The 25,584-nt window shown below is 36.9% G+C and overlaps 3 protein-coding genes across 9 annotated transcripts; 1 reads left to right on the forward strand and 2 right to left on the reverse strand.

The window, feature by feature from the left end:
• Window positions 1-97: 97 nt before the first annotated feature.
• On the forward strand, window positions 98-2,491 carry LOC143521393 (uncharacterized). 3 transcript variants are annotated; one of them, XM_077014196.1, is made up of 4 exons: window positions 98-190; window positions 650-1,217; window positions 1,306-1,470; window positions 1,580-2,491. In XM_077014196.1, the coding sequence occupies exons 2-4, from the start codon at window positions 674-676 to the stop codon at window positions 1,792-1,794; spliced, it is 924 nt and encodes a 307-aa protein (XP_076870311.1). In that variant the 5' UTR covers window positions 98-190; window positions 650-673; the 3' UTR covers window positions 1,795-2,491. The 3 variants fall into 3 exon arrangements, with proteins under 3 accessions (XP_076870311.1, XP_076870314.1, XP_076870312.1); XM_077014199.1 differs by having other exon boundaries at window positions 1,309-1,470; XM_077014197.1 differs by lacking the exon at window positions 98-190 and adding an exon at window positions 231-561.
• sycp1 (synaptonemal complex protein 1) lies at window positions 2,141-14,335 on the reverse strand. 4 transcript variants are annotated; one of them, XM_077014190.1, is made up of 35 exons: window positions 13,966-14,335; window positions 13,651-13,792; window positions 13,446-13,530; window positions 13,249-13,292; window positions 12,969-13,130; window positions 12,810-12,877; window positions 12,658-12,731; window positions 12,498-12,556; window positions 12,253-12,319; window positions 11,978-12,051; window positions 11,708-11,816; window positions 11,537-11,631; window positions 11,218-11,402; window positions 10,635-10,702; window positions 9,149-9,210; window positions 8,945-9,061; window positions 8,599-8,703; window positions 8,410-8,513; window positions 5,524-5,641; window positions 5,338-5,408; window positions 5,167-5,236; window positions 4,953-5,015; window positions 4,810-4,872; window positions 4,655-4,717; window positions 4,448-4,564; window positions 4,173-4,283; window positions 4,002-4,094; window positions 3,618-3,692; window positions 3,470-3,544; window positions 3,283-3,354; window positions 3,047-3,169; window positions 2,875-2,949; window positions 2,688-2,792; window positions 2,512-2,595; window positions 2,141-2,394 (listed from the first exon to the last, which is right to left on the reverse strand). In XM_077014190.1, the coding sequence occupies exons 2-35, from the start codon at window positions 13,780-13,782 to the stop codon at window positions 2,254-2,256; spliced, it is 3,129 nt and encodes a 1,042-aa protein (XP_076870305.1). In that variant the 5' UTR covers window positions 13,783-13,792; window positions 13,966-14,335; the 3' UTR covers window positions 2,141-2,253. The 4 variants fall into 4 exon arrangements, with proteins under 4 accessions (XP_076870305.1, XP_076870306.1, XP_076870307.1 ...); XM_077014191.1 differs by having other exon boundaries at window positions 12,658-12,716; window positions 13,651-14,335; XM_077014192.1 differs by having other exon boundaries at window positions 3,047-3,091; window positions 13,651-14,335.
• Window positions 14,336-14,471: 136 nt separating this feature from the next.
• On the reverse strand, window positions 14,472-25,584 carry slc16a1a (solute carrier family 16 member 1a). 2 transcript variants are annotated; one of them, XM_077014195.1, is made up of 5 exons: window positions 25,442-25,584; window positions 21,210-21,458; window positions 16,432-16,575; window positions 15,506-16,291; window positions 14,472-15,355 (listed from the first exon to the last, which is right to left on the reverse strand). In XM_077014195.1, exons 2-5 carry the CDS (start codon window positions 21,424-21,426, stop codon window positions 15,096-15,098), a joined length of 1,407 nt encoding a protein of 468 aa, XP_076870310.1. In that variant the 5' UTR covers window positions 21,427-21,458; window positions 25,442-25,584; the 3' UTR covers window positions 14,472-15,095. The 2 variants fall into 2 exon arrangements, with proteins under 2 accessions (XP_076870310.1, XP_076870309.1); XM_077014194.1 differs by having other exon boundaries at window positions 25,283-25,570.

Consider the following 25,584-nt stretch of genomic DNA (forward strand, 5'->3'; position numbering starts at 1 on the left):
GTACTTGTTTCCTTGACTACTTGACCGAAAAGGAAGTAGCAATCACAGACACGCCCGTTTACCTGCTTACGTAAGCGCACTCCATTTTACGGGGAGTGGAAAATAAACAGAGCATTCTGAACAAGGAAAACAGCAGCTGGGAATCATTCGGTTCCTGGTTTCATTGTTTATGGTTTCTTCGATCTGTGAGGTGAGTAAATGAGAGAAATCCTTATTCGTTAGCACTACATAGTAAATCTTCATTTGAGACTAATGGAGAAAATGTTAAGATCTTTGTTAAAGCAGACCATGTGGCTGTCAAACGAGACTTTCTGGACATGATTCATACATACATCTTGTGTTGAATATAATCATTGGAGTATGAGCCAGACGTTTAGCCATCATCTTAATTCAAATAACCTACTATTTAGCAAGCACAGGAAAAATGAATAATTCCTACATCCGGTGTTAAGAGCATTACATTTAATAACATAGTCACTGTGATAACATTCCTGTTAGAAATGCTATGTAAAGCAAATGCAGACTTTACATTGATGAGACCATTCTACAAATGATGGATAGGTGAGACTAGTAACTCTGCTTGATAAAATTTGATGTAATTTGATGACTTTTGCTGAATCAATACATTTTCTGTGTTTACTTTTTAAAGGACACAAGGGACATCTGAATAGTGATGGCCAAGTTCAGTCATCTGTTTTTGCTTTGTGGCCTACAAATTCTGCCTTCCTTGGCTCTATCCAGTGTTACCAGTTCAACTGTCATTAAACTGGGAACAACCAGGAACAGCACAAAAGGGAATGTTACAGAAAGTAAAACATATAATGAATCATCTAATAATTTGGCTCAAAATACTACTGGCATTATCAACACTTCAGCTTACAGTGTGAACAACACAACAAGCCCAGCAATTCACCATAGTACTAATGTTACAAATCCTGACACCACACAGAAGTCAGGAGTGCCAAGCCCAGCAGCAACAACCATAAATACAACAGTTGATTACAACATGAGCACAACAATAACTTCATTAGTCATAGACAAAAGCACTGGAATACAGTCTACCTCAGAACCCACAGCAACATTGACTACTACTTCCATGACTCTCAGTTCTCCCACAACCACTGCGATTGTTAGCAGTCTGAGCACAACCAACACCACACCAGCATACTTAACCACAAAAATGACTCTTGACAACCATACAAACAATGAAACTACAGGTAAAAGGAAAATACCATATTACCACTATAATGTAATGAGACAGCCAACGATTTTATATTCAGTGTGCATTCTGTTCAACCTTTCAAGCAGGTCCTGGCCTGAATCATTCAGAAAAGTCCATGACCATCTTGTTCAGCATGGTACTAGGTGTGATAGTTCTGATCGTTCTGGCACAGTTTGTGTACAAAGTCATCAGGAGCAAACAGAGGAGTGTCCAGTATTCTCACCGTCCTCTGTATAATGACGACGCTGGTAAGAGCAACTATATGCCACTATACTTTCTCCATAACCTGGTATATTTGTGAGACTCCTATTTCCAATAATAACACTGTATGCTAACATTGTATATACACTCTCTTAGGTGACCAGAGTGGTGTGCCAGATGACACACTAGTGATTTCCGGAGGGCTCTATGATGGTCCTCAAATCTATAACCCCACAGTGACAACACTGAATGATGAGGACCAGCCCACATTCTCCTACACACCCACACAATTCTGTTTGGAACTCCTGCATGATGACCAGCAAGCGGACCATGAACAGCAGGCAACTGCCTCTGAACTCCAACATGGCTGAACAAAAGTCTTAGTAAACCTTACACTTCAAAATGCTAAATCCATAGACTATGAGACTTAACACTTGTCCAATAAGTATTATTGAGCAGAACACACTAGAAAACAGAATCTGAACAAGACATTTTTAGCCTATACTAAATGTTTTTATTTAATGGAAAGAGGTACAAATGAAACTCATAACATCTTAGTGAACGCTACTTAAGAATATAATGCAACATTTCAACAGATGTCGCATGCACGCACCCCCCCCCCCCCACACAAGACACACACACACACACGCACACACACACACACACACACACACACACGCACACACACACACACACACACACACACACTTCCAAATGAAGATTTCAACAATACATTTTCTTTAATGAATACTACATCTCTCAATTAAATGTAGTCCCTACACTGAAATTAACTGTGGAACAGTGAGTTTAGTAACTCATTCATGGTACTATCAGGCAAATATTTTATCAGCTGCTTTTTTCCTTTTCTTGCCCAAACTGGTAACAGTAGTCCAGCCGGCATCGCGCATCCTCTTCATTGCTGCCAGTTTTAGTGCTTCTCCTGGAGACTTGTACATAGCAGAGTTCTGCACCTACAAACACAACATCACATTAGGTATGACAAACATGAGAGCATCAAATCAGTCAGAGAAAATACCTGGACGTTAAATAAACATTTGTGACACTAAATATCTCCCTCTGTTGTATACCTTCTTGAACTGGCCCAGACATTCGGTTCCAGTCTCTTTTGCCTGCATAGGCTTCCTTGGTTTTATAGTAATTGCAGAGAAATTCTGCCAAAATAAATAATGGAAACATTCCTAAGATGCAAAGAAACATATCTACCACCTAAACAATATAATCCGCATGAAGGAGGTGAATTTACTAGTATGTCACTTTGCTCTGAGCTGTCAGATCTGGGGTCTAGCTCCAAGGTGTTTATCTGCCATGGTTCTTTCCCTATTGATGGTGGTGTGCGTATTCTGAAAGACTGAAGCAGAGCATATATTTGCTAACTTATTCATTCTAAATGTTTCTGCACTTCTGAGCCTGAACAGAGATGATCTACTCACCCTTATTCGAGGGGTCATTCCTATTTTTGTTTCCAAGGTCCAAGATGGTGTTTTCAGATGACTATCACCTAATATCTGTTTTATTACACATTTATTGAAAGGAAATCACATCAATTCTACTAGATTAATTATCGGAAACAAAAACAACAAAAAGCATTAAACAAAATCTTACAACAGGTGTTGAGACATCTCTTGATGGAGTTTCTATTTCTGGCTCCTTTGAAAGAGATATATTGGTAGAAGCAACATCCTGTATTTTAGAACATTTTGAAATTGTGGGTGGCATTTCCGATATCTAAAATGAAACATTTTATTACAGTTTTTATACAGCATTTATTACAAATGAAACATTTTATTACAAAACTATTACTAATTACTAATTATTTTATTGAAGATTGAAAATGTCACTTTTTGAGTCTTGTCTTTTTCTAGACATTTGGTTTGCTTCTTCAAGGCTATAATGTTTTGTTCCAGATTCTCCTTTGACAAAGAAAAAGAACAAGTGAATTAATTAAAAACCTTATCTCTCTACACATTATGTATATGAAGACAGCAGGAGCAACATATTATTACTACTGCAAAAGAGGAGGAAAACCTCTTTCTCTATGTATCTGTCCTTCTGGGATGTCTGAATCTTGGTCAGGTCTTCCACCTTCTGTTGCAAATTTTCCTGTATATCCACAGTGAAATTATAGTTTTGTCAAGAAACACTTCTCTGATGACAACGCATAATAAGTTACTACCTTTTCCATTTTGAGCTTTTCAAGTTGTTGTTTCAATTTTCCATTTTCAACATGGAGATGGGACAGCTCCAGGTCCTTTAAAAGGTTTTATTTAAAATACAGTTAGAGAACATGTTCATTGATTATAGCAAATATAAGAAAGCTACTCCCAACATTTTTATTAAAGGTTTTTTTTGTATTCTCATGTTTATTTTTTTTCCAGAAATGAAAATAGCTGGAGATGAGATATTTGTAGAGTCGCTTGAAAAAACAAGATAGATGTTGATCAGTTGATCAGACTTCTCTCATATACCAAGGATTTAGGATTTAATTGTAAAATAGCTGTAGCTACAGCTGAAATCCACTTTAAGTTTAAAGCTCAAGGTTGAGAAAATAACTCATTACCAGTGATGTTTTATTGGCCTTAACTTCAGCTTCCTGTATTCTTTTCTGCTTCAGTTCTGCATCCTTCTCTTCTACCATCTTGTCATATTCACGCTATTAAAGAGAAAATACATAATTGTTCATTAAAAGGAACTGCTGTTCATTAATAATAATTAATAACTGTTCATTTACTTTATGCCTCTCCATTAAGGCTATCATGTCCGTTATCTTCTGCTGGCATTTGATTTCGGTGTCCTCCTTGCTTTTCATGGCTTCCATTGTTGTTTGTGTCAGTTTCTCCACCTGCAGTCATCAAAAGTGTATTACATGAAACTGTAGAATTACAGAATTATTCCTCAAATCATTTTACTTTTATGGTATGGTAAGGTATAGTAAGGATTATTATTTGGTTGGCAAAGATCAATTAAGGACTGATTTCATGCTACAGAATAGCCAAAAGGCATCACCTCTAGTCTTAACTGAATCTCTGATGTTGATTTGTTTTCGATCTCTGAACCTATTCTCTTAAGCTCGTCTTTGTGGTATTCCTTCAGGTTTTGCAATGCCTCTTTCAGTTGTACTATCTTTCATTGAAAACATGAAGAATTATTAGATGAATGGTATTATAATAAAATAGGTTTCCTTGCTCATGTATATAATCTGAAACATCTAACCTCTGCTTCATACTGAGAACATTTCTCATGCTCTAATGCCATTTGTTTTTTCAGGGCTTTATTCTGAAATACATATGTACACTTAAGGTTAATAGAAAAAATTGTATTCGACATACCTTTTCTTTTTAACAGATTACTTAACATGCAGCACCTACTTCTTTTAGATGTTCATCTTGAGTCTTGCTTTTGGTTTCCAACTTGCTTTTTAGATTTGATAGCTGAACAGAACAAAGGCATACATTAAAAAGCCATGCTCAAACATGCAATCCACATACAAACTCCAGTTATATATCTTTACCTTTAAATCTAGTGCTTTGATAAGTCTTTCTTTTTTCATCAGTTCACTCTGGGAGTCTTTGTTCTGGGAGGTCAGGGAAAAGAAATGTGCATTTGTACAAAGGCATGTGAATAAAAAATGTAATTAATGTCAATTCACCCAACATATTGTCATTTCCATTTCTTCTACCCCGTTTATTCTGTTACATAAATATGCAAATGACTAACTCGTTTACCTGTTTCTGAATATTCTCATTCTCTTGAAATTGCACCTCAATTTTTGAACTAAGCACCTCTACCTGTGTTCTGTGAGAAGTTTTCATAGTGAAGCAAAATCATATAATCACAAATGTGTAACATTGCCATCAACATAACTGCCAAAAGTAAAAAAAAAACTCCTATCTTACTGTAGCTGTAGTTTTTCCATCTCAAGTCCCTGTATTTCCATTTTCATCTTTTTCTCATTTTCTTGACTTTCCTGTTGTAACAGATACTATTACACATCAGTCATAACAAAACCCATGAATAAGGTCCATCATACTTTCTCCCTTTACAGGCATGAATATCCAAGTTTGTCATTGTAAATCATATACCTTGAGACTCAACTCAAGAACCTTGGTCTCTGAAACACCACCTTCAACTTGTTGTTCAATAGTGTTCTTTTGAAGCTGAAGATAATTAAACCTCTCCAACAGATCCTTGTATTTCTCCCTAGAGTTAAATAAAAAAATCTGTTATTATCAATTTTTTTTTTATATCAAATCTAATATTTGACATTACATACATTGGAGGAAATAAATATTTGATCCCTGGCTGAGTTTGTAATTTTGCCCACTGACAAATGAACAGTCTATAATTTTAAGGGTAGGTGTCACGTAGGGCTACACCCCCCTCTTCTAGCTGTCAATCCGGTCATCTGTTCCTTGTGCCTATTTTCCTTGTATTTATCCCACCCTGTTTCTCTGCTTTCCCTCTGTCTGTCACACCCCGTCAGTGTTCCTTCCTGCTGTCCTGTCCATGTCTTCTGTGTGACCTTGTTTAGATCCGTTCCCCAATTAGTCCAGTCCGTGTCTTCTGTTGTTCACCTTGTCTTGTCTGTCCCTCCTTCCTTGCTTTCAGCTCAGGTGTTTCTAGTTTGTCTTGATTTGTTTGGTACTTGTACTCCCTGTGTTTCAGTCCCTCTTGGTAAGTCATTGTGTTGGTATCCCTGGTTTATTGTATTCCTGCCCTGTAAGTGGTTCTGTGTTTATCTGTCTGGTTTCTGTTGCCTTGATTCTGAGTTCTTTTGTTTTATTCTCTGTCTTTTGTTATCTGACTTATCCTGTCTGGTTGTTAGTTCTTGTTTTGTTAGTTGATTAGTATGCCTCGCTACCCTCGTACCCTCTATGTAAATACTCCAGTTAATAAACCCTGCTCTCCTCAGTATTTGTGTTCACCTCTTAGCTCCCCTATGTTACAGTAGGTTTCTTTTTTATTATACAAAATGACTGTCAATCGACCTTGGTCTGGGACTCCATGCAAAATCTCATGTCATGGGGTATCCTTTATCATGAGGAAGGTGAGAAATCAGCCTAAAACTAATGGGGTGAACTAACTAACTTGTTGGTGATCGTAAGGCAGCTGGGACCAGTCACCAAGAAAACCATTGGTAACGCATTATGCCACAATGGATTTAACACGGAGGTGGAAACATTATGTTTGGGGTTGTTTCTTTGCTAAGGGCACAAGAATACTTCACTGCATCAATGGGAGAATGTATGGAGCTATGTACCATAACATCCTGAGTAACAACCTCCTTCCCTCTGCCAGGACATTAAAAATGGGTTGTGGCTGGTTCTTCCAGCATGATGATGACCCAAAACATGCAGCCAACAACAGAGTGGCTCAGAAAGCAGCACATTAGGGTCATGGAGTGGCCTAGCCAGTCTCCAGACCTTAATGGGGTGGACCTTGGTGGGAGCTGAAGGTTTGAGTTGCCAAGTGACAGCCTCAAAATGTTAATGATATAGAGATAATCTACAAAGAGGAGTGGATCAAAATTCCTCCTGACATGTGCGCAAACCTCATCAACTACAAAAAACGTCTGACCGTTGTGCTTGCCAACAAAGGTTTTGCCACCAAATATTAAGTCTTCTTTGCTAGAGGGATGTAATGCAGCTCGCGCTGCGGATCGATGGGACGGACACAAACGCTGAGAAGAGCGAGATTTATTACAGGGCATTCCATAATTGAAGTCGTAGTCACGGGCAGGGGTCATAACAGGTGAGCCGTCCAGGTTTGACAGGTACAGGGGCATGATCAAGACAGACACGAAACAGAGCAGGGTATACAGAACAAAGAGCTGATCACAGAGAATCAAAGAACACAACCGAACATCGAACCACCAGATAACATCCGCGGGAGAACGAATAACCGACAACCAGACTGGGGAAATACAGGGACTATATGAACACAGAACTAACAAGACACAGGTGAGGACGATGATGACACGGGCGTGGCAGACAGACAGAAACCGGGGCTACAGACAAGCAAGGCGGGGCTAACGGGCAAAGAACAACAGGGCCACAAGGAACAGAGACACTGGAGTGACAGCAAAGGGAGGGGGGCGTAGCCATACGTGACAAGGGATCACATACTTATATCATATATTTTATACAATGTAATTTTCTGCATTTTCTTTTAGATATTCTCTCACTATTGAAATAAACCTTAAAATTATATACTGTTAATACATTTGGGAATGTGGGAAAACATACAAAATCAGCAAGGGATCAAATTATTGTACTGTAGATTAAGAGGCTTCTTTAGAGAATGAGACAGAATAAACATTTCAAAGAGATTTTAGGACTGCAATCCCAATTTTTTTTTACAGTTCAAGATTCTTAAGACCATGATTTAACTTCATTGTTATGGTAGTTGCCTCGACTCCTCTCTTGTTTGTGTGTCTTTGTGCATTTGTGTAATCCATTTCATCTGTCTCATCTCGTCACTGTCATGCATTGCACGTGTGGACTATTAGCAGCTGTGTACATAAGTGTGCATCACCTTTGTTGTTCATTGGTCTTTGTACATACTGGTTCCTGTGGTAGATGTTCTGTGCTAACTTTTCTTTGTCAAATATAACCACAACTAAAGCTCATGAACCAGCATCCCACGTCATCCCTCATGCACCCAACGTGACACTCCTATGTATTTTAGTTTAACTATTATGTGAATTAAACTCCAGATATTTATCCAGATATTTCACATGGAAAGACATTTCTCTGCTAATATTATGAAAGTAAAAAAATTAATCAAACTACAAAAATACATTGGCATTTGTACTAAACAAATCAATACCCCCCAGTAGTTGAGTTGTTCATAATACTCATTACTCCCTATGAACTGAAACACTCAAGACAAATTAACCTTTTGATAATCATCAATAATAAATTACAGTAATAAATCCTAACCATGACAATTATATAGTTGTTACTTACTTGTGTAGATCAACATCCTTTTTCATTTTTGTTAGATTATTGGATGATTCCGTTGCTTTCTTCAGTGTTTCTGATAACTGCTCTTCAATATCTTTAAGTTTAATCTAAGTGATAGAGATCACAGTACAGTAAAATGTTATTCAGTACATATTTTTCTATTTTGGATATTGGCATACCTCTTTCAGTTACCTCTTTCAAAATAGCGTGTTCCTTTATTTGTTTTTTTTCATTTATAACCTGGTCCAGGGATGCCAGCATAGCTTTATTTTCATCAGAAGTAATCTCCAGCTTTTTCTGTATATAGTAAAATGACATTACTGAAAACTCTTTAGGTCTGCAGCACTAAACAAGAATACATTTTCATAACTTCTTATACATTGACATTTATAATACTTATCACAATGAAATATTGTGGAATTATGTTTATATAAGCATGTTTTAAATCAATTTAGACTGATATTACAATCTACAATGTAGGCTCCATCAATCTATGGAATGTGTGATGGTCACTACGTTTATGATAAATAGAAGTTACCTTCAGGTCACTTATTTCATCCTGTTTTTCCTCATTTTCTACAGTAAGCAGTAGAATCTTTCCCATATCTTCATTTACCTTTTCCTCTAAAGACTTAACGGCAACTGAATGTGTGTCCTTTTACATAACAGTATTAACATGCATCACCTTAGTAAGATAAATCATCATAAAACATAGAAATACTTTGGTGAGAATACTCCATACCATCTCATCTTTCAAAGTCTGTATTTGACTTTCTTGTTCCTCTTTTTCCTGTCTTATTTTTCCTGTGTTGGGATAATTAAGCTGGTATCAAGATCAGTAATGCATAAAACATGGCAATGTAATGCTGACAGAGCTTGTGTGAAAATTATATAAAATACTGTTTCCCAAAGCAGTGTCCCTATCTTTCTATCATTTTATTAGTCAGGTCAGGATCTGGGATATTTGAATTTTTGTTCAGCATACATTAACTGATTTAGAATTGTATAATTGAAGATGCAATGCTTAAAAATGCAAAAAACCATTTCGCAGTTCTTGGTGAGTCTATTTGGATGAGAAACTGTAAACACTTAAAAGTAAAATTAGTGGCAGGGTAACTTTTTTTCTGGACTACTATTATTGATCATCAAGAAGTCTAATAATAAGAATTACACAGAGGACACGTATATAAATACATAAAAAGATGAGAACTATTCATCATTCCCATCACTTCTTTATGTATCTCTCTAATTATTGTTGTCATGGTGACCAGAAGAGGATGGGTTCCTCTGCTGAGTCTTGGTTCCTCTCAAGGTTTCTTCCTCATGTTCTTAGGGAGTTTTTCCTTGCCACTATCGCCCTTGGCTTGCTCACTGGTGGCTTGGACTCAGACACTTGTAAAGCTGCTTTGTGACAACAACTGTTGTAAAAAGCGCTATATAAATACATTTTGATTTCATCTGATCAGCAAAAACACAATCACGAACAACTGGTTATTCACAAACCTTGGACCATAACAAACAATTATGTTCAAATAAGGTGTGCAAAGCAGATAAAGCTGTCATATTTTTGCCACACACTTCAGATTCAGTGTCACCATTACAACACTAATAAATCTGGGAGGACTTTGTATCCCGTTACCTTGCATTGTATCTGGTATATATGGTAAAAGGCAAGAGAATTTGTGAATAACAAATAGGAATGGTCTTATCCCTCAAACTGCTGAACAAAAATTGCTCCTTAAAAAACTTTGAGAATTTACATTGTTACAGTGTTAAACAAGCACCCCAGTCACACAAGTACATCCACCAATCACACAAGCATAATTTGTGTCATTCTACATCAATGTTCAATGATCAAACCTTCACCGTATATACATTCATGTGGAAAACAAAGTACACTTTCTTTGAATTCTGTGGTTTTAGATATTAGGCCTAGTACATAATCACCTTAAACAACATTTTAAAGAAATATTGGCCAAATATCCTCCAGAATGGTGCAAGAGACTAACAGTCATACAGAAAATCATCAATTCACACTGTTGCTACTGATTAACTTTCTACAAACTATTGATTCATGGGTGTTCATGGTTTTCCACATCTTCTCAATTTTGGCTTCAAATGAGACAATGATATGCACAATGGGCAATAGTATTCACTGTGTCAATGAATGTTTTGAGCAATTAACTTTTTCAAATCAACTGGCTGGAAAGCTTCATTGCTTCACATACCCAGCTCTATGTTTTTCTTGCTGAGTTCATCAGTCATTGAGCAAAGCTCTGATTCAAGTTTATGGACCCTGTGAAAGAAAGGTAATTCAGTAAAAGAGCAAAACTATTGTTACAACATGCCTGTACATTATTCAGTTTTGCAATGTTCTTGGATCATTTTAAACTGTTCCCAGTATTTCACTGAGTGATTACTTCATTGAATACACCCACTTTGTCTGTACATGCAGAGTTTGAATGCTACTCAGAAGTTAACTGACAACTGCTTTGATAACAGGGTTGGATTTTCAGTGTATGTATCTCTTAATGCATTTTTCAGTTTATGGTCTATTAATAAATGCTTGCAAAAATTAAATTTACAAGGGCATTTACAATATAAAGGTATATGCCCTTTAAAAAGGTATACCTGGTCACTCATAAGAGGGCAATAAAAGATAAAACAATGTATACAAGGTACAGGACTCCTGATCAGTAAGTCAGCAATTGAGGATTAGAACATATGACCGATTATAAAATGTATGGAAGACTTTAAGTTCTAATAAAGTACAGTCAATAAATACTTCTAATATGACCTTTCTTAACCAACCTCTTTTTCACTGATGCTAATGAGGATTCCAAAGACTCTGTTGACACCTGATTCTCCCGAAGTTGGTGTTCCAGTTGCTCTTTGAAATCATTTACTTTCTCAAGTTTGATATCTCTCTCTTGAAGGTCCCTTATATGAATCTCTTTTGTTTGCTCAACAATGTTAGCTAAAGATTTTTGTTTTCCCTATTGAAAAACAAACAAGCAAACCAACCAAACATAAAACAGGTAATGTGTAACTAAGCAATGCAATAATATGCCAACCATGAGCAGGCTAATTGTATGATTCAGTAAAAATATTAATAGCTACTATCATAAACCTCAGCCTCTTCTCTGAGTTGTTCTGCCTGTTTCAGTTTTGCCTCAAGTATGTCCTGTTCTTGTTTGGATTTTTGAAGTAGTTCCTGGTGCTGTCCTAAGTAAGTGCAAACACTTTGATTAAATAATGACATTTAAAAAGACCAGTATATAGTGCAAGAGTGCAGTCATACTTGTTGATTCTTGAAGTTCATTTATGCAGTGCTGGGTCTCTTGGAGATCAAGTAAAATTTCTTTAATATTATTTTCTTTTTCCTTTAATTTTTCTTCCAGTATGAATATCTAAAAATAACAAAATATGACCAATAGTTAAAATGTAATAAAAATATTACTTCAGTTCATACTGATAAAATGGCAACTGATTTCATTAAAGCAAATACATTGTAGTGACAGTACTGCCCTCTAGTGTATAGATTGAAAACTTAATAAGTATAACTACATACCTCATCTTCTTTCAGGTGAAACTCGTTTTCAAACTTCAGTTTCAGATCCTCAGACTTTTGAAGACCTTGTCTAACTGTGTGTATATATTAAAAAACCAAACCCACCAAAACGTTTAAGGCTGTTTTTCCTAGAGACTAGGGAAATCAACCTAGTCTTGGACTAAATTTGAGTGCAAATGTGAAATTTCCTTTTAGGTCAGTTTTATGATGTATTTATTATTTTGTAGTATTTTTGTATGTTTGGAACATTTGCCTTTGTTGTTATTATAATGTACCTCTCAACATTTCTGTCTGGTCAGCCTCAGCTTGCATGCGAAGATTTTCAAATGCATCAACCATTCTCTGTAAATAATAAAAGACAACAGAAATTTACAACTTAATCAGTCTGAACAATGCTACTGTGTTCTGGGACATAGACTAAGACAAGTCCTAATTCTATAGATTTTTTTTTTGTTTTTGGATGAACAGCACCCAATATTTATTTTCAAAATTAATTTGCACTAAGAAAAAGAACATTTACCTGAATATTTTCATTGTTCTGCAAGAAGAGACTATGTGTTTCTTCTCTTTCAGCCTCGACTGAAGAAACAAAATTGACACTAGATAAATTATTATTTTTTATTCATTATTACACATTACTGAAAGCAATGGTGGCATTATACTTAATCAGTGTCACATACATAAGCCCATTTTTTCAGTAGACCTTTCAAATGTATCCTTCAGAATATTGCACAAAGTCCTTGTTGCATTATTTCTGCAAGTAAATAAGGATTTAAAACAAACAAGCATGGGAAATCTTTTTAACTTTACTTAAAATAAATTATATACATACTTGTTTCTTTGATCTTCATTTTCATTTATCTGCTCTTCTAATTTCATACTAAGACGTTCATTTTCAAACTGTAACAGATAAATAATTGTAATACTAAAATATTACTTATTAAATTAAATACTAGCCTACATTATTATACATAATACTCATCATAAATACCTGAAGTTCTTGAATGGCTTTGCGCTGAGTTTCCACTGTTTTTCTGTTCTCCTGAATCTTTCTCTCTTTTTGGAAAATTTCAGAGTCCATTTTCAATTTCCAAGATTTTACTTTATCAACCTCTTCAAACAGTTTGGAATACAACTGGCTGGATCTTAATGTCTGTCACAGTGATGTGCATATATTAGCATACTGCTGAAAGTAGGATATTGCAATTTTTTCAATTAAATCAACACTGAAACCAGATCACCAGAACACAAACAAGGCCACATGCACTGACCTCTTCCTTTTCCATTGGCATCACTGCAATCCTCTTTGCATGTTCTTTATGAATATAGCCAATAATGTTTATGATATTAATTCATATTCACCATAGACTACAATAATTAATTGCGATGATATTACGCCATTAAGATCGTTATTGTAGCATCGTACAGCTTTACTATACAGTATTTCCTCAAGATAAAAAACTGTTACCTGCTCTAGGGGACTTTGTAGGTAAGACCGTATTTTTATTGGAAAGTGGCAAGCTGGTCTCTTTATTAAAACATTTATTATAACCCTGAAAACAAAACACACGTCAGATTGGGGTATCTCTTACCATAGCGTAAATAATGGTGGCTACCCAGCTAGCTTACTAACTTTTTTATTTCAGACTGCTCATGTTAACTATCAAACTTACCTGCCCTTGTGGCTTAAAGCTAATGTTAGTGTTGTCCTCAAAAAATCCGGAATCTTGAGGTTTCACGGTCGACACTTGACCTAAATTTGTTCTCGGGGGTACTAACAGCTTGAAGTTAAATGCTCTTTCCATACTAGATTAGCTAGGTATAAACAGAATGAGGAATAAATAGCTAACCTAATTTATTTATTTACCTGTGGCAAGCGAGTTACGTGAACTAGTTAAACGTATTAGCCGATGGTTCGGTGGTGTGTTGGCTGGCTATCTTTCTCTATTTAATAAAATAGTAAAACTGCAGTATTTTATAAATACTACCTTACTAGACAGCTTAACAAACGTCCAGGAGTCTAACTATATTGTCCTCAAACCGTTGTCTAGACTTTTATTTATGTTAGCTAGCTTGCTATCTAACTAACGTTAGCTTAGCCACGCGTCTATTAACCAGTAACGGTCATAACCGTCCGTTTAACGGTAATCCGCACGTGCAGTTTTTTTTATTCATCACGAGGCGATTTGAATTTAATGCATTGCTCCTGTAGTCAGCTATCTTAAGTGTCCGTGTTTCCTACTTAATCAAACGTATTAGACAATAGTCTCGGCTCTAATAAATAAATGTCATTTATAACAACACTGCAACGTATATCCTGTTTCTATTGAAACAGGTTTCTAAATACTGTTCTGGTATATAAGTACTGTATGCAGCATATAGTGTATATTTTCAAGAGATGTTACAAAAGTCCTGAAATACCCAGTTAGCTATCTAGATGTTTTCCTTTGAAGCTTGTGGCTTCACACAGACGGGCAACCGGTGGAATTACATGAAAATCCTTCAGATTACGTAGCACGTTTATTAGTTCATTTCAAATGTAAAATACATATAAACAAAGAATAAACAATAATTTCTTAGGTTAAAGCCCAAATGGAAATTGCCGAGAGAGCACAATCCCTGTCGCAGAACTATTTCTGAGTTTAATGAAGAGATATATAACAACCTCTAAAAACGCTACACAAGGTGGTAAATGGCTTAACAAGGACTAATACAAAAATATATTCAGAGTAGATTTGGATATAAATAAATAAAGACATTTTAAGGTATGTTTTTCATTAGCTAATTGGTTTATGCACAGGCTAATTTAAATACGCATATCTACATTACTGATTGAATGTGAGGTAAAAATAAGAGCATGCAATATTTTACATATTTAATAGAAAGATGTTTCTGGATAATTGTGTTGTTTACATTACATTTAAATATGTCCCATCGTTAACATATTTAGATATTTAACAGCGTTCTCTCATGTCCTCTCAGTGAAACCTTTTGGAATGGATTAATTACCACAACTACCACAGCACCTGAACAGCTGAGTGGCAATGTTGCACTGAAGCCTAGAGAACAAGATCTAATGCCACAATTAACAATCATTCATCTGTGGTCTGGGGTGGCTTCACAAAGCATCTTCTGCAGTTTTGGAATCCATATTTGGTTGTACTGCCTCATTACCAGTCCCCTTGTCAGAAATATCCATGGTGGATTCATCTCTTTTTCCTTCCAGCTGGGCTCTTTTAGCCTCCTCCTTTGCTTCCTTATCCAGCAGCCTGTAGTTGATGCCCATGCCAACAAACAGGAACACGCTTGCAACCATCAGGATTATTCCACAGCTTATGTACGTGTACTTGTAGCTATTGTAGATGTCATTAAATTTTCCTGTGAATGCAAAAAAAGATTATTGAAGGTAATAATCAGACTAACAGAATTAAATTCAGATTGATCTGGTTTAATTTGTAAAAATGGCACAAGATTTAGACAAAAAAAGACTAAGGCAGGTTACATAAACCTGTTTTCAAACAGACTCACCCAACAAAGGAGGACTAAGTAACACGGGCCCACACTCCACAATGGTCACCAGCCCCACTGCACTGGAGAAGCGTTGGGCTCCCACCAGATCCATCAGGGTCTCAAACAGAACAGAACTCAGCCACCCAAATGCAAAGCCAAAGAAGATTGCGTAGACCACAAATCCTATATAGTCCACAGACAGTGGTGCAAGCACGTGGCAAACACCATTAAACAGAACAGAGGCTGCAAAGAAGTATTGCACTCTGGGTCGCACCCATTTGGTGCTGGCCAATGTTCCCATGGAGGGCCGCGCCACCATGTCCACTATGGCCAATATTGAGAGCAAAAAAGCAGCTTTCTCTTTTGCGATTTTTTCACTCTTGGCATAATTACTGAGGAACACGAGAGGGGTGAATAGACCAAAGAACATAACAATGTTGCCCATGAGGTACAAGAGAAAGCCACGGTGTTTGAAGAGGGACAAGTCAATGAAACTGTTTATAACCTCCATCACAGTCTTCTTCTCGCCAGGAGTGTTGGACTCTTTCACAGCAGGTTTGGGCTTTGGCCCAATGGGCCTCATAAGAGATCCAGCCACACAGCAGTTGAACAGAAGCCCTCCAAGGATAAGGAAACTACCCCTCCAGCCAAACTGGTCATAGAACCAGGTGTTTAGAGGAGCCAAAGTAGACAAAAACACTGGGCTGCCTGCCATGGCAATTCCATTAGCAATGGGCCTCTTTTTGTAGAAATATCTGCCAATCATTGTAAGAGCTGGATTGAGGTTGAATGCAAGTCCCAGACCTGTAATTTAAATACAACAGAAAACCAATAATTTTCCCCATATTTAACCATTTATGAAAATAAAGTCTAAAGTATAAAAAAGCATTGATAAACATTGGTAATATGTGAGTATGTAAATGAGGTATTTTAATCCAACTCACCTCCTATCACACCCACACAGAAATACAAGCCCTCCACTGTGTTACAGAACGAAGCTCCAATGAGTCCAGCTCCTGAGAGGATGCCCCCTGCTATCATTACTGGACGACTACCATACTTATTCACCAGGATACTGCTGATTGGGCCTTTAGATAATAAACAAAAAGCAGTGATCAGTTATATAGCTTTTTTAGACAGGAAAATAATTTTTAAAACCTCCTTGTTATTATAAACAGATTTACTTATCAGTATTTATTATGGATTAATTCGATTAACATGACTGTTTAATTTTAAATGTAAAAGCTTTTTTTCAAATGGGAAAGAAATTGACAGAAGACAAAAACAGTGCAAACTGTCATTTGAACACTAGAGGGCACTGTTACTTTAGGGTTGTTTCATGTACAACTGAGGAATTAAATATTGCCTGCTGCTTGTGCAGTTAACATTAGCTTTTTCATCTTGGTTGAAGCTGTAGTGCAGGCCAATTCCTATGCCAGTGTCATGGTCATGTGACCTGCAATATGCAATGTATTTCCAAAATGCAAACCTTTCCATTTTGATCCTTGGTAATTAAAATAGCGAATACTATGATTGCTAATTACTAATACTAATACTAATCATCCTTATAACCATTATGTAACAAGAGTAATGCAGTTGTTGCAGAGCAAAGTATAAAGAAGTGGGGATCTTGAAGTAATATATATATATATATATATATATATATATATATATATATATATATATATATATATATATATATATATATATATATATATATATATAATGAAACTACTGAAACTCCCATTCAAGAAACTCCCATTCAAGCACGATTTGTTGCCTTCATACCACCCTTAATACAGTATAGATGATGCTATGAAATATTATTTGAATTCCTTTATTTATGACTTATTTAAAAAAGGACAGCAACAAACAAATGAAAAGTTAATTGGCTGATTCGTGCAACAGTTCCTTAGGCAGGAAGTGAGAGCCTCACACTTTAGTATATTTTGTTTAGGCAGATAGAGCAGTAAGATGTTTTGCTTCCAAGATATAAGGTCAAAACTGGGGCCTTTGCAGTAAGACTTTAGACATCTTGGTACAGGCTTGTATCTTCCCTCAGCATACAATCAGTATGGATCATTTTTCATAAGAATACTGAGTAATGGTTTGCATGATCTCTACCTAGAAATGGAGCACTTCTTGGGCTATTTGTGTGTAAATGCTTGCTGTTTAAGTCGCTTAATTCTTGGATGTAGAAATTCTGTGTTTAGTGTTGAGGGCCAGAAAGGGCTGATGGCAGTGCCCACGTCCTCCTATTTCCTACACAATAGGAGTCTTATTTGTTCTCTCTATAATCCCTTTCACACAGCTAGTAGAACTAGAACCTTCCAACATGACGCTTTGAATGAATCGTTGCTTACTCTAATCTAATATGGAAATGTGTAACATTAGAAGATAAATACATTTATGGTGATTTTGTACTCTACATTTAAAATGTTTCTTGTCAATTGAAGATCATGCCATTTCTGAGTAATTTGAGCGTTTTACTTACAGTGATTAAAAAGGGGGCAATAGTCTCCCACAATGCACCACTGGTATTAAGTGAATATTTAAACTACATTACAGTACATTGCCATGGTTTAATGGGTAATTTATCTTTATGTCTCATGATTGTGAAACCTGATTATGAAAATTAAAAGGCGTGGCATTGTTTTCACAAAAACAGCTACACAGCAACGGTCAGTTCTAACTGAGCTACTTTAAACTATTGTCTTTTTATTGGCTTCAGATTTAAATCAACAGGAAAATGTACTAGCCATCTTGTCTAAGACTGCCTAGCTGCTCTACCATACTGTATATATCGTGTATCTACACAACAAGGGGTCTTTGTTCCTAGTGAGATACCTTGGTGTTGTGTGGGCCATCAAAAACAGGCAGGAATACAACAGAGGAAGAACTTAAAGGAAACCCAGGCTTGTTGTGCCAAAACACAGCAGTGTCAAACAGACACAAACACAGTCTGACAGATTTTGCTAAGAGGCTGCTGAGACAAACAGCAAAAAAGTCAAAGTGCACCAATATTTACAAACTAAGAGACAGAGGATGGCAGGCAAGCGCAACACAGTCTGCTGGGGTCAAAGCGCTGGGGAACAAAAGCATGTGTTGGGAGGAATTACATTAAACTACGTGTCAATCAAAGATTACTCCAAAATGTCAGGACCTAATGAAATTAGCCGCTGAACTGGTTACTGCTGGGACATACTTTGGGAATGCAACTGGCTCTGTTTTTCACTGGGATAGGATCAGGTGCCTTAATTTCTCCTCTGAGTATACTGAGGTGTTTGTTTCACACACATCACAGCATCATGGTGCACTGTGATTGGTTCAGGAGAAATGAGGGAATAGAAAAACAGTCTAAGTTTATTACAATAGCACAAATTTCATAAGGTATCGGGCAACTATGTCAGTATGGATGGATCGCATAAGTGTTTTGCATTGTGCTACATAGTCTCTTGAAGCAGAAGTAACAGGGCTGTTTAGGCGTTTTGCACTTGTGGTTGAGTGATGCATTCATACAAATCACAAGCATGTTTCAGTGGGGCAAAGGATCCTTTGGTCTAGCAGGAGAAGTGTAGGCGTGCTGAGGTCAAATCTATCATCTTGTGATCTCCTCATACCAGTGCCCATGTGATCATACGTCACACATTGAACTAAGCCTCAGAAAGAAGGAGACTTTGGTGTCCCCCTAATACCTTTGTGTAAGTTTCGAGCAACTTCCCATTACTCATTTTTGTGCATGTAAAATTAAAAATAATCCCTTAAACGGGTTATTAATTGCAGTTTTTCGCCTGACTGCCTGGGTGGTATATCTGCTGTTTTGCTGAACTCCCTGAAACCCGTAGTGAAATATCTTGGTCTCATGAAGCACCCTAATGGTTCAAGGTGGGAGTTTGAAATGTGCTTTCTGATCTTTAATTCTCTTTGCCTCTGCTTTCTTGCTGAACTGGAGGAGCACCACACTGACCCAAAAAGCCACAAGCAGAAAGGCTAAAATGTTAAGGGGCAGCACAGCCCACAGCATGTCCAAAATGAAGACAAGCTTCAGAAATAATAAATCACTTTTCACAATATTCAGAGGGGATTAAGCTACAAATTCTATGAGTTTCTGTATGCACTAAATTACATTTAGTGTGCAGGGTTGAACTTGAAAAGCTTTCAAGTTGGAACATTCAGTGCATCCTGTAAGTAACTGTTATTGGTTGTGTTCTCCTGCACACTGGAAATGTAACTTTGAAGTTATGACTATGATGTCAAAGTGCAGAATTTCATCTCATACGGTTATTATATCTTGGGTATGCCATATAGGAATTGCAGTCCTTTTAGAAATATAGATGCTTATTTTTCCCATTTTATGCCACCATAGGAAATTGGACAGTTTGCTGTTGGGTTGTTTCTTGTCCAGGTATATCTCCCTGCATCATTAGAACATAAGACAGGGAATGGTTGCACTACAAGCAGAATACATAATCTAGGTCACACATTTCAGGCAGTTATTCAATGCCAAGAATTTGAAACCAAATACTAAGTTTTATTTAGGATCATGTTAATTTATTCAATTATTCATGCTACTCATTTCAAATCAAGTGTACTGGAGCCAAAATAATAAAAGCTGCATCTGTGTTTGTCTTGTTACTTATGTAATGGGACAGTGTATTATTGCTGTGTGCATGTGAATGTGGACGCACTGTAATAGCCATCAGCCTGTACAGCTGATTTGACATAATTCAGCCATGCTCTACTTTCTGAGACAGGCTGAGTATTGACAGTGGTCATCACAAGTCTGTGTGACTCCAGACCAAGGCATCTCATCTCCTCATCTGTCTCCAAGGAAAACATCTGACACCTCTTAGTCATGGAATAAAAGGCTGATGGAGACAGGCTCTGGAGGCAGATCGAGTAACCCATTCAGAGCTCCATCTTTTAGTCGAAAGCTCTTCTTGCACTCAACCAGTTCCTTCTAGTCAAATGGATTACAGCTTTTTTTTTATTTAGCCCATTTTAGTTGATAGATTTTACTGTGATGTTCATTATTTGTGTCACGCTCTCACTGCTCGTATCAATGAACCATGGGACATGTTGATATAAAGCTGCCTAAAAACAGGAGAACAGTCCTATCTGGGAACAAGAGGATTAAGTATCCAGTAAAAACATGGGATGAAGATTACCGTATCAAACAAAAGACAAAATTGCATGAAATTTTGTACAGTTTTCAGTTTATATTCATGATCAAAATCAATAAACTGTTTTGTCTTATCAATGAGGGCTCCTGCCCATTTGATTCCCTAGATGTGGCTATACCGCTTCACAATAGTGTCACTTGAGAACTTTTGAGGTTTACCAAAGTGATGTACCTTTCATTATTAATAATGATTGCTTGACATATAATGTGTTGTTGGCTTATTATTTTTTGAATGATGAAACATCAAAAAGCATTTGAAGTCTGTAGCTTAGCAAGTATGTCTGAATGTGTTCTCTGTTATGGTTAAATGTAATTGCATAATAAAATCCAGAGACTAACAAGGCAAGTGGAGTCTGAATTTATCAACAGAAGTAAAGCAGGTGTACTCAGTTGTAGAAAGGATGTCGGTGTACTATTAAGACATTTGTACTTGGATGGAGTTATGGATAATATATGCATTGTGTATTGTAGCATAAGCAAACCAAGCAGAGACATTCCAGATGACCAGGAAGGCAAATACTGCAGCCATTTTTGTCTCACCTCCTCCATACATGACAGCTAACATGATTGAAGATATCCAGGAGACTTGGCTGCTGCTGGCATTGAAGATCACCTCAATCTCCTTGAAGAACACCGTGATGGACTTTGGGAAGGCGTAGGAGAAACCAATAGAGATGAAGGCACCTGCCACCACGGCCCATCCCCAGCCTCCCTCTGGAGGAGTGTAACCCACAGGACCTCCGACTACAGGTGCCATGGTGGGGTCTGCACGAAAGGGTTGTTGACTTTCTGTGAGAGGAGAGCAGTTCTTTATAACATGCTTGTGTAACTTCAGAAAAGATATCAAAGTGAAAATAAATTAGCTTTAAAAAAGAAGAAATTGTTGCAACAACTTTTGATCTTTCAATAAAACGTAGAACACATAAACCTTCTGTCTAGTACATGGACATTGCCTTTGAGGCATTAGGATTCACAACATCTGTAGCTAAATAATCAAATGGTCAAACCTTTACACAAAAGCGTTTAAAACAACATATTGCTCAAATTCACTCATGCTAGCAAACAGCGTTCAAAGGACGCCTCATACTTTTATTGACTCAGCTTCTGAGATATGAGCAGCCTTAGTGCAGAAAATATCCTTAAAACACACACAAACAGACACACACACACATGTGCACACACACAAACACACACATGCGTGCACAAATACACATACTATTTCTGAAGGATCAGGATTTTGTGTCAGAGAGGTCTACCAGTCCTATATCAATATACAGGTTTATTTTTTGAATTGGCCTTTAAACCACTCTTGGATTTATGTTGTGAGATCCAGGTAGAATAATTGGTAGGAACGAGTGACTCATCGAAGCTTATCCTCCCTGTTATGTTTGTATTCCACAAAACTTTTCATAAGCACTCTAGCCTCTCCATGACAGCACTGCAACTGGTGCCTAATTATTTCAGTTATATATATTCCAATCTCTCTATTATAATCATCACCATATGCTTTTAAAATAATGTCACATCTTCTGTATATTCTAAATGCCACATCCAGCTTAAAACCATACATACTACTCATCTTATAAATACATGGAAGCAGAAATTATAGCACTCCACGGTAACACAGATTTCCTCATTGTTGAACAGCTCACTTTAATGGGTAATTTGATTTCATATACTTGCTAGATTTGCATATTGCATATTCAGGGTCCAAGCACTTGTAAGAAGAACAAAAAATAAGAACAAAATAGAAAAGGGAGTCCAAGCAACTTTTGTGCTTTTGTCTTTTGTTCTTCTTATTTCTCTGCCTTAAAAAGTATCATGCAGACCAAGCCATAAGTCCTACAGACATGAACCATTGTCAATAGGGAGTCCTTCCTGCTGCTGAGGTGCAAGACACCAGGTGGCACTATGGCACACCCAAACACATTGAAGTCCATAACCTTTATACTGTGTCATACTGACAAAAATCTGTGTAATCTCCACCCACTTAGATTTTGAGCTCATTTGCATATTGCACAATTTTTTCAGCACAAATTCATCCTAGATTTTTCAGTAAACCTACACAAATATGCTATCCACAGATTCAGAAGAGTCTGAACTTGAATAATTATCAAAATATCTAGAAATGTTAACACAATATTTTCCAGATACTAGGGGATGCTATAACATCTAAAAAATACTTTCCACACACTGAGAGTCTGATTTACGTAAATGTTTTTACACATTTCCTGTATGAAAGTTTGGAATAGGGCCTACAGCTGTGATTACATATATGCAAAATGGGAAATGTCATCAGGCAATTGGCTTTCAGTAAACATTTGACAGGCTCAGTATTTGTTAATCCAAATGAAACTTGAATGATATATGCATGTACAGACTGTTTAAGACATATTGAAGTTTCATGTGAATCGGTCACTGGGGCACTATTACAAGAAATCAATCTCTTATATATTTTCACTTGAATCCATGTGACTCTCTGCAATGGTCTGAACAGCTTTGTATAAAATTGTATACTGTACACACAATACACTATGTTTATTTAGACTTTTGGTCTAATTTTGCCTAAAAAAGACAAATATATTAAAACTAACTTTTAGAAAATTTTGAAAATTGCAAAGTCAAATGAATAGCTTAGCACATTTAAAAATTAAGCATATTGTCACAGGCCTTATGTTCTCATCCCAAATGGGCTGTGTCAGGAACTGTAACGCATCAACAGTGTAACTTACAGACACACATATCATGACCCTTTGATGTTGACTGTAAAGTTTAAGGTAGGATATTGGGAGGCTTTACTGTGTAAACTTGTATATAACTGCTGGCCTTGTCTTTGAATGCATATGTGAATAAAAGTCAGAAAAAAGTAGCCCACATCAGCATAAACATTTGCAAACATTCATAGTCTGATGTTGCCTGCAAAGTATGATGCAGTATGATGTTAGGTCACTAACATCACTATCTCCTTCATATTTTAATGACATGCCTTGTATTTGAATACCGAAAGTCAGAAGATGTAGTTCATATTCACATATATATTTCCAGATATACACGTAAAGACAGAATACAATTGTACACTGATATCAGACTCAGTAGGTTATGGGCTGACTTTAACATTTGCAAGGCATGCACTACCTGCAGCCATAATATAATTTAATAAGAACAGACTATTAGAGCAATACAGTACAGTTCTTAACTTTTTATACCATCAACAAAAGCATAATAAACTCACCAGCATACAGAGTCGCACACACACACGCACACACAAACGCACACACACACACACACACACACACACACACACACACACACACACATACATCTACCTCTAGCGTACACCTCAACACTGCTCCATCCACCCACACCTCTGTGGCTTATCTAAATACTCTCTTTCTCTTTCTCTCTCTCTCTCTCTCTCTCTCTCTCTCTCTCTGTATGTCTCGAACACACATACACACACACACACACACACACACACACATGGTCGCGCACATGCGCAAAAATTGACATTTGGCTTCATTACTTATTTCTCATCTTGTCTGTGTATAGCCACAGAGTCCGCTTACAGGAACATTTAGTCTCCACGTGACATGGATGCAGCACAATGTCTGTCTGAGTAGTAGAACGTATAAATACCAAGGACAACCCAAGGACAACCCAAGGACAACCCAAGGACAAGCCTAGGTCAAGGGCGATGACCTCCAGATCCAGTGACCACTCCAGAAAGAATATTGTGCCTTGTTCAGTCTATACCAGACTTTCCATACACCTACACTTTCAAATAATTTGGCCCGCTCACTAATAAACTTCAAACACTACTTTACATCTTTAATTTGAGGCACCTCCACAAATTCTCCTTGATATCTGACAATATTATTCAAAGTAACAGTTCCTGGAATGCAGAACCTTATCAGTAATTGGGAGGTTTAATGGGTTGTCACCTGAAAAACAGTATGATCATTTAACAGAGTGATATAGTAACCTGTCACCTGAAGAAAGGTGTGACTGTTTATTCAAGATATTTGTGCAGTCATATTGGCATATAATCAGTTGTTTGTATGCTAGAAAAATAAATATAAATATAAATGTTATGTATGGTTTGTATAAGCGAATTAATTGCTTCATATGCACAAACACGCTCACTCAGTCCTAGCACAACTAAACAGTTATGGGGATTTAATGCCATACATGAACACTAGTTGCAGGGCACACACTCCCTGTAATGCAGTGCAGAACAGTAATTGCATGGCATTTCAAGTCTTCTTAACTGCACTAGCACCTTATTCAAATTTCCAACACTTTATCCCATTGTCACCTAACCTCGAACACCTTTTTCATGACGTCTTTGATGAAATAGCAGACAAAGCCAAATTGTCATGTGAGTGCGTCATTCCCCACTTGGTCGATGGTGCTTGGACACTGCATTGCCACTTTCAGATATAGTTCTAATTAGTTATATTTGGAAAGCTAAAAGCAAAAACTGTATATTTTACAAAGCCAGTGCAGGAATGAAATCAATTTACAGATTAGATGTTTTCATGTCACACTGCAAGCCTTGAATAGTTAATGAATTCATTCTCAGAAGACACATAATTCTCAATGAATGATCCTACCTTTCTAACAGCTGTCAACAAAATCTCGGCAGAAAGCAGCCCAAAGCACACTTGTATTCCTCGATAAAAATCGATTACTTTTTTTATATATGTATCAGAAGGTAAGCTGTCCACTGAAACATACAGTCTAAAACATATACCATTGGAATAACAGTTTACCCTATGATGTAGCAAGTAAGATCCAACTGGACAGTTTCAACCTCTGGTGCTGGATTGAGGTCAGTTCAACTCTTATTGGCTTGTGAAGTCAACAGAGAGGTCCACAAGTCCTGCCTCCTCAAGTCCTTTTTCTCCTCCTCCTT

Source organism: Brachyhypopomus gauderio, chromosome 8 (assembly GCF_052324685.1).
Source record: "Brachyhypopomus gauderio isolate BG-103 chromosome 8, BGAUD_0.2, whole genome shotgun sequence".
NCBI lineage: Eukaryota > Metazoa > Chordata > Actinopteri > Gymnotiformes > Hypopomidae > Brachyhypopomus > Brachyhypopomus gauderio.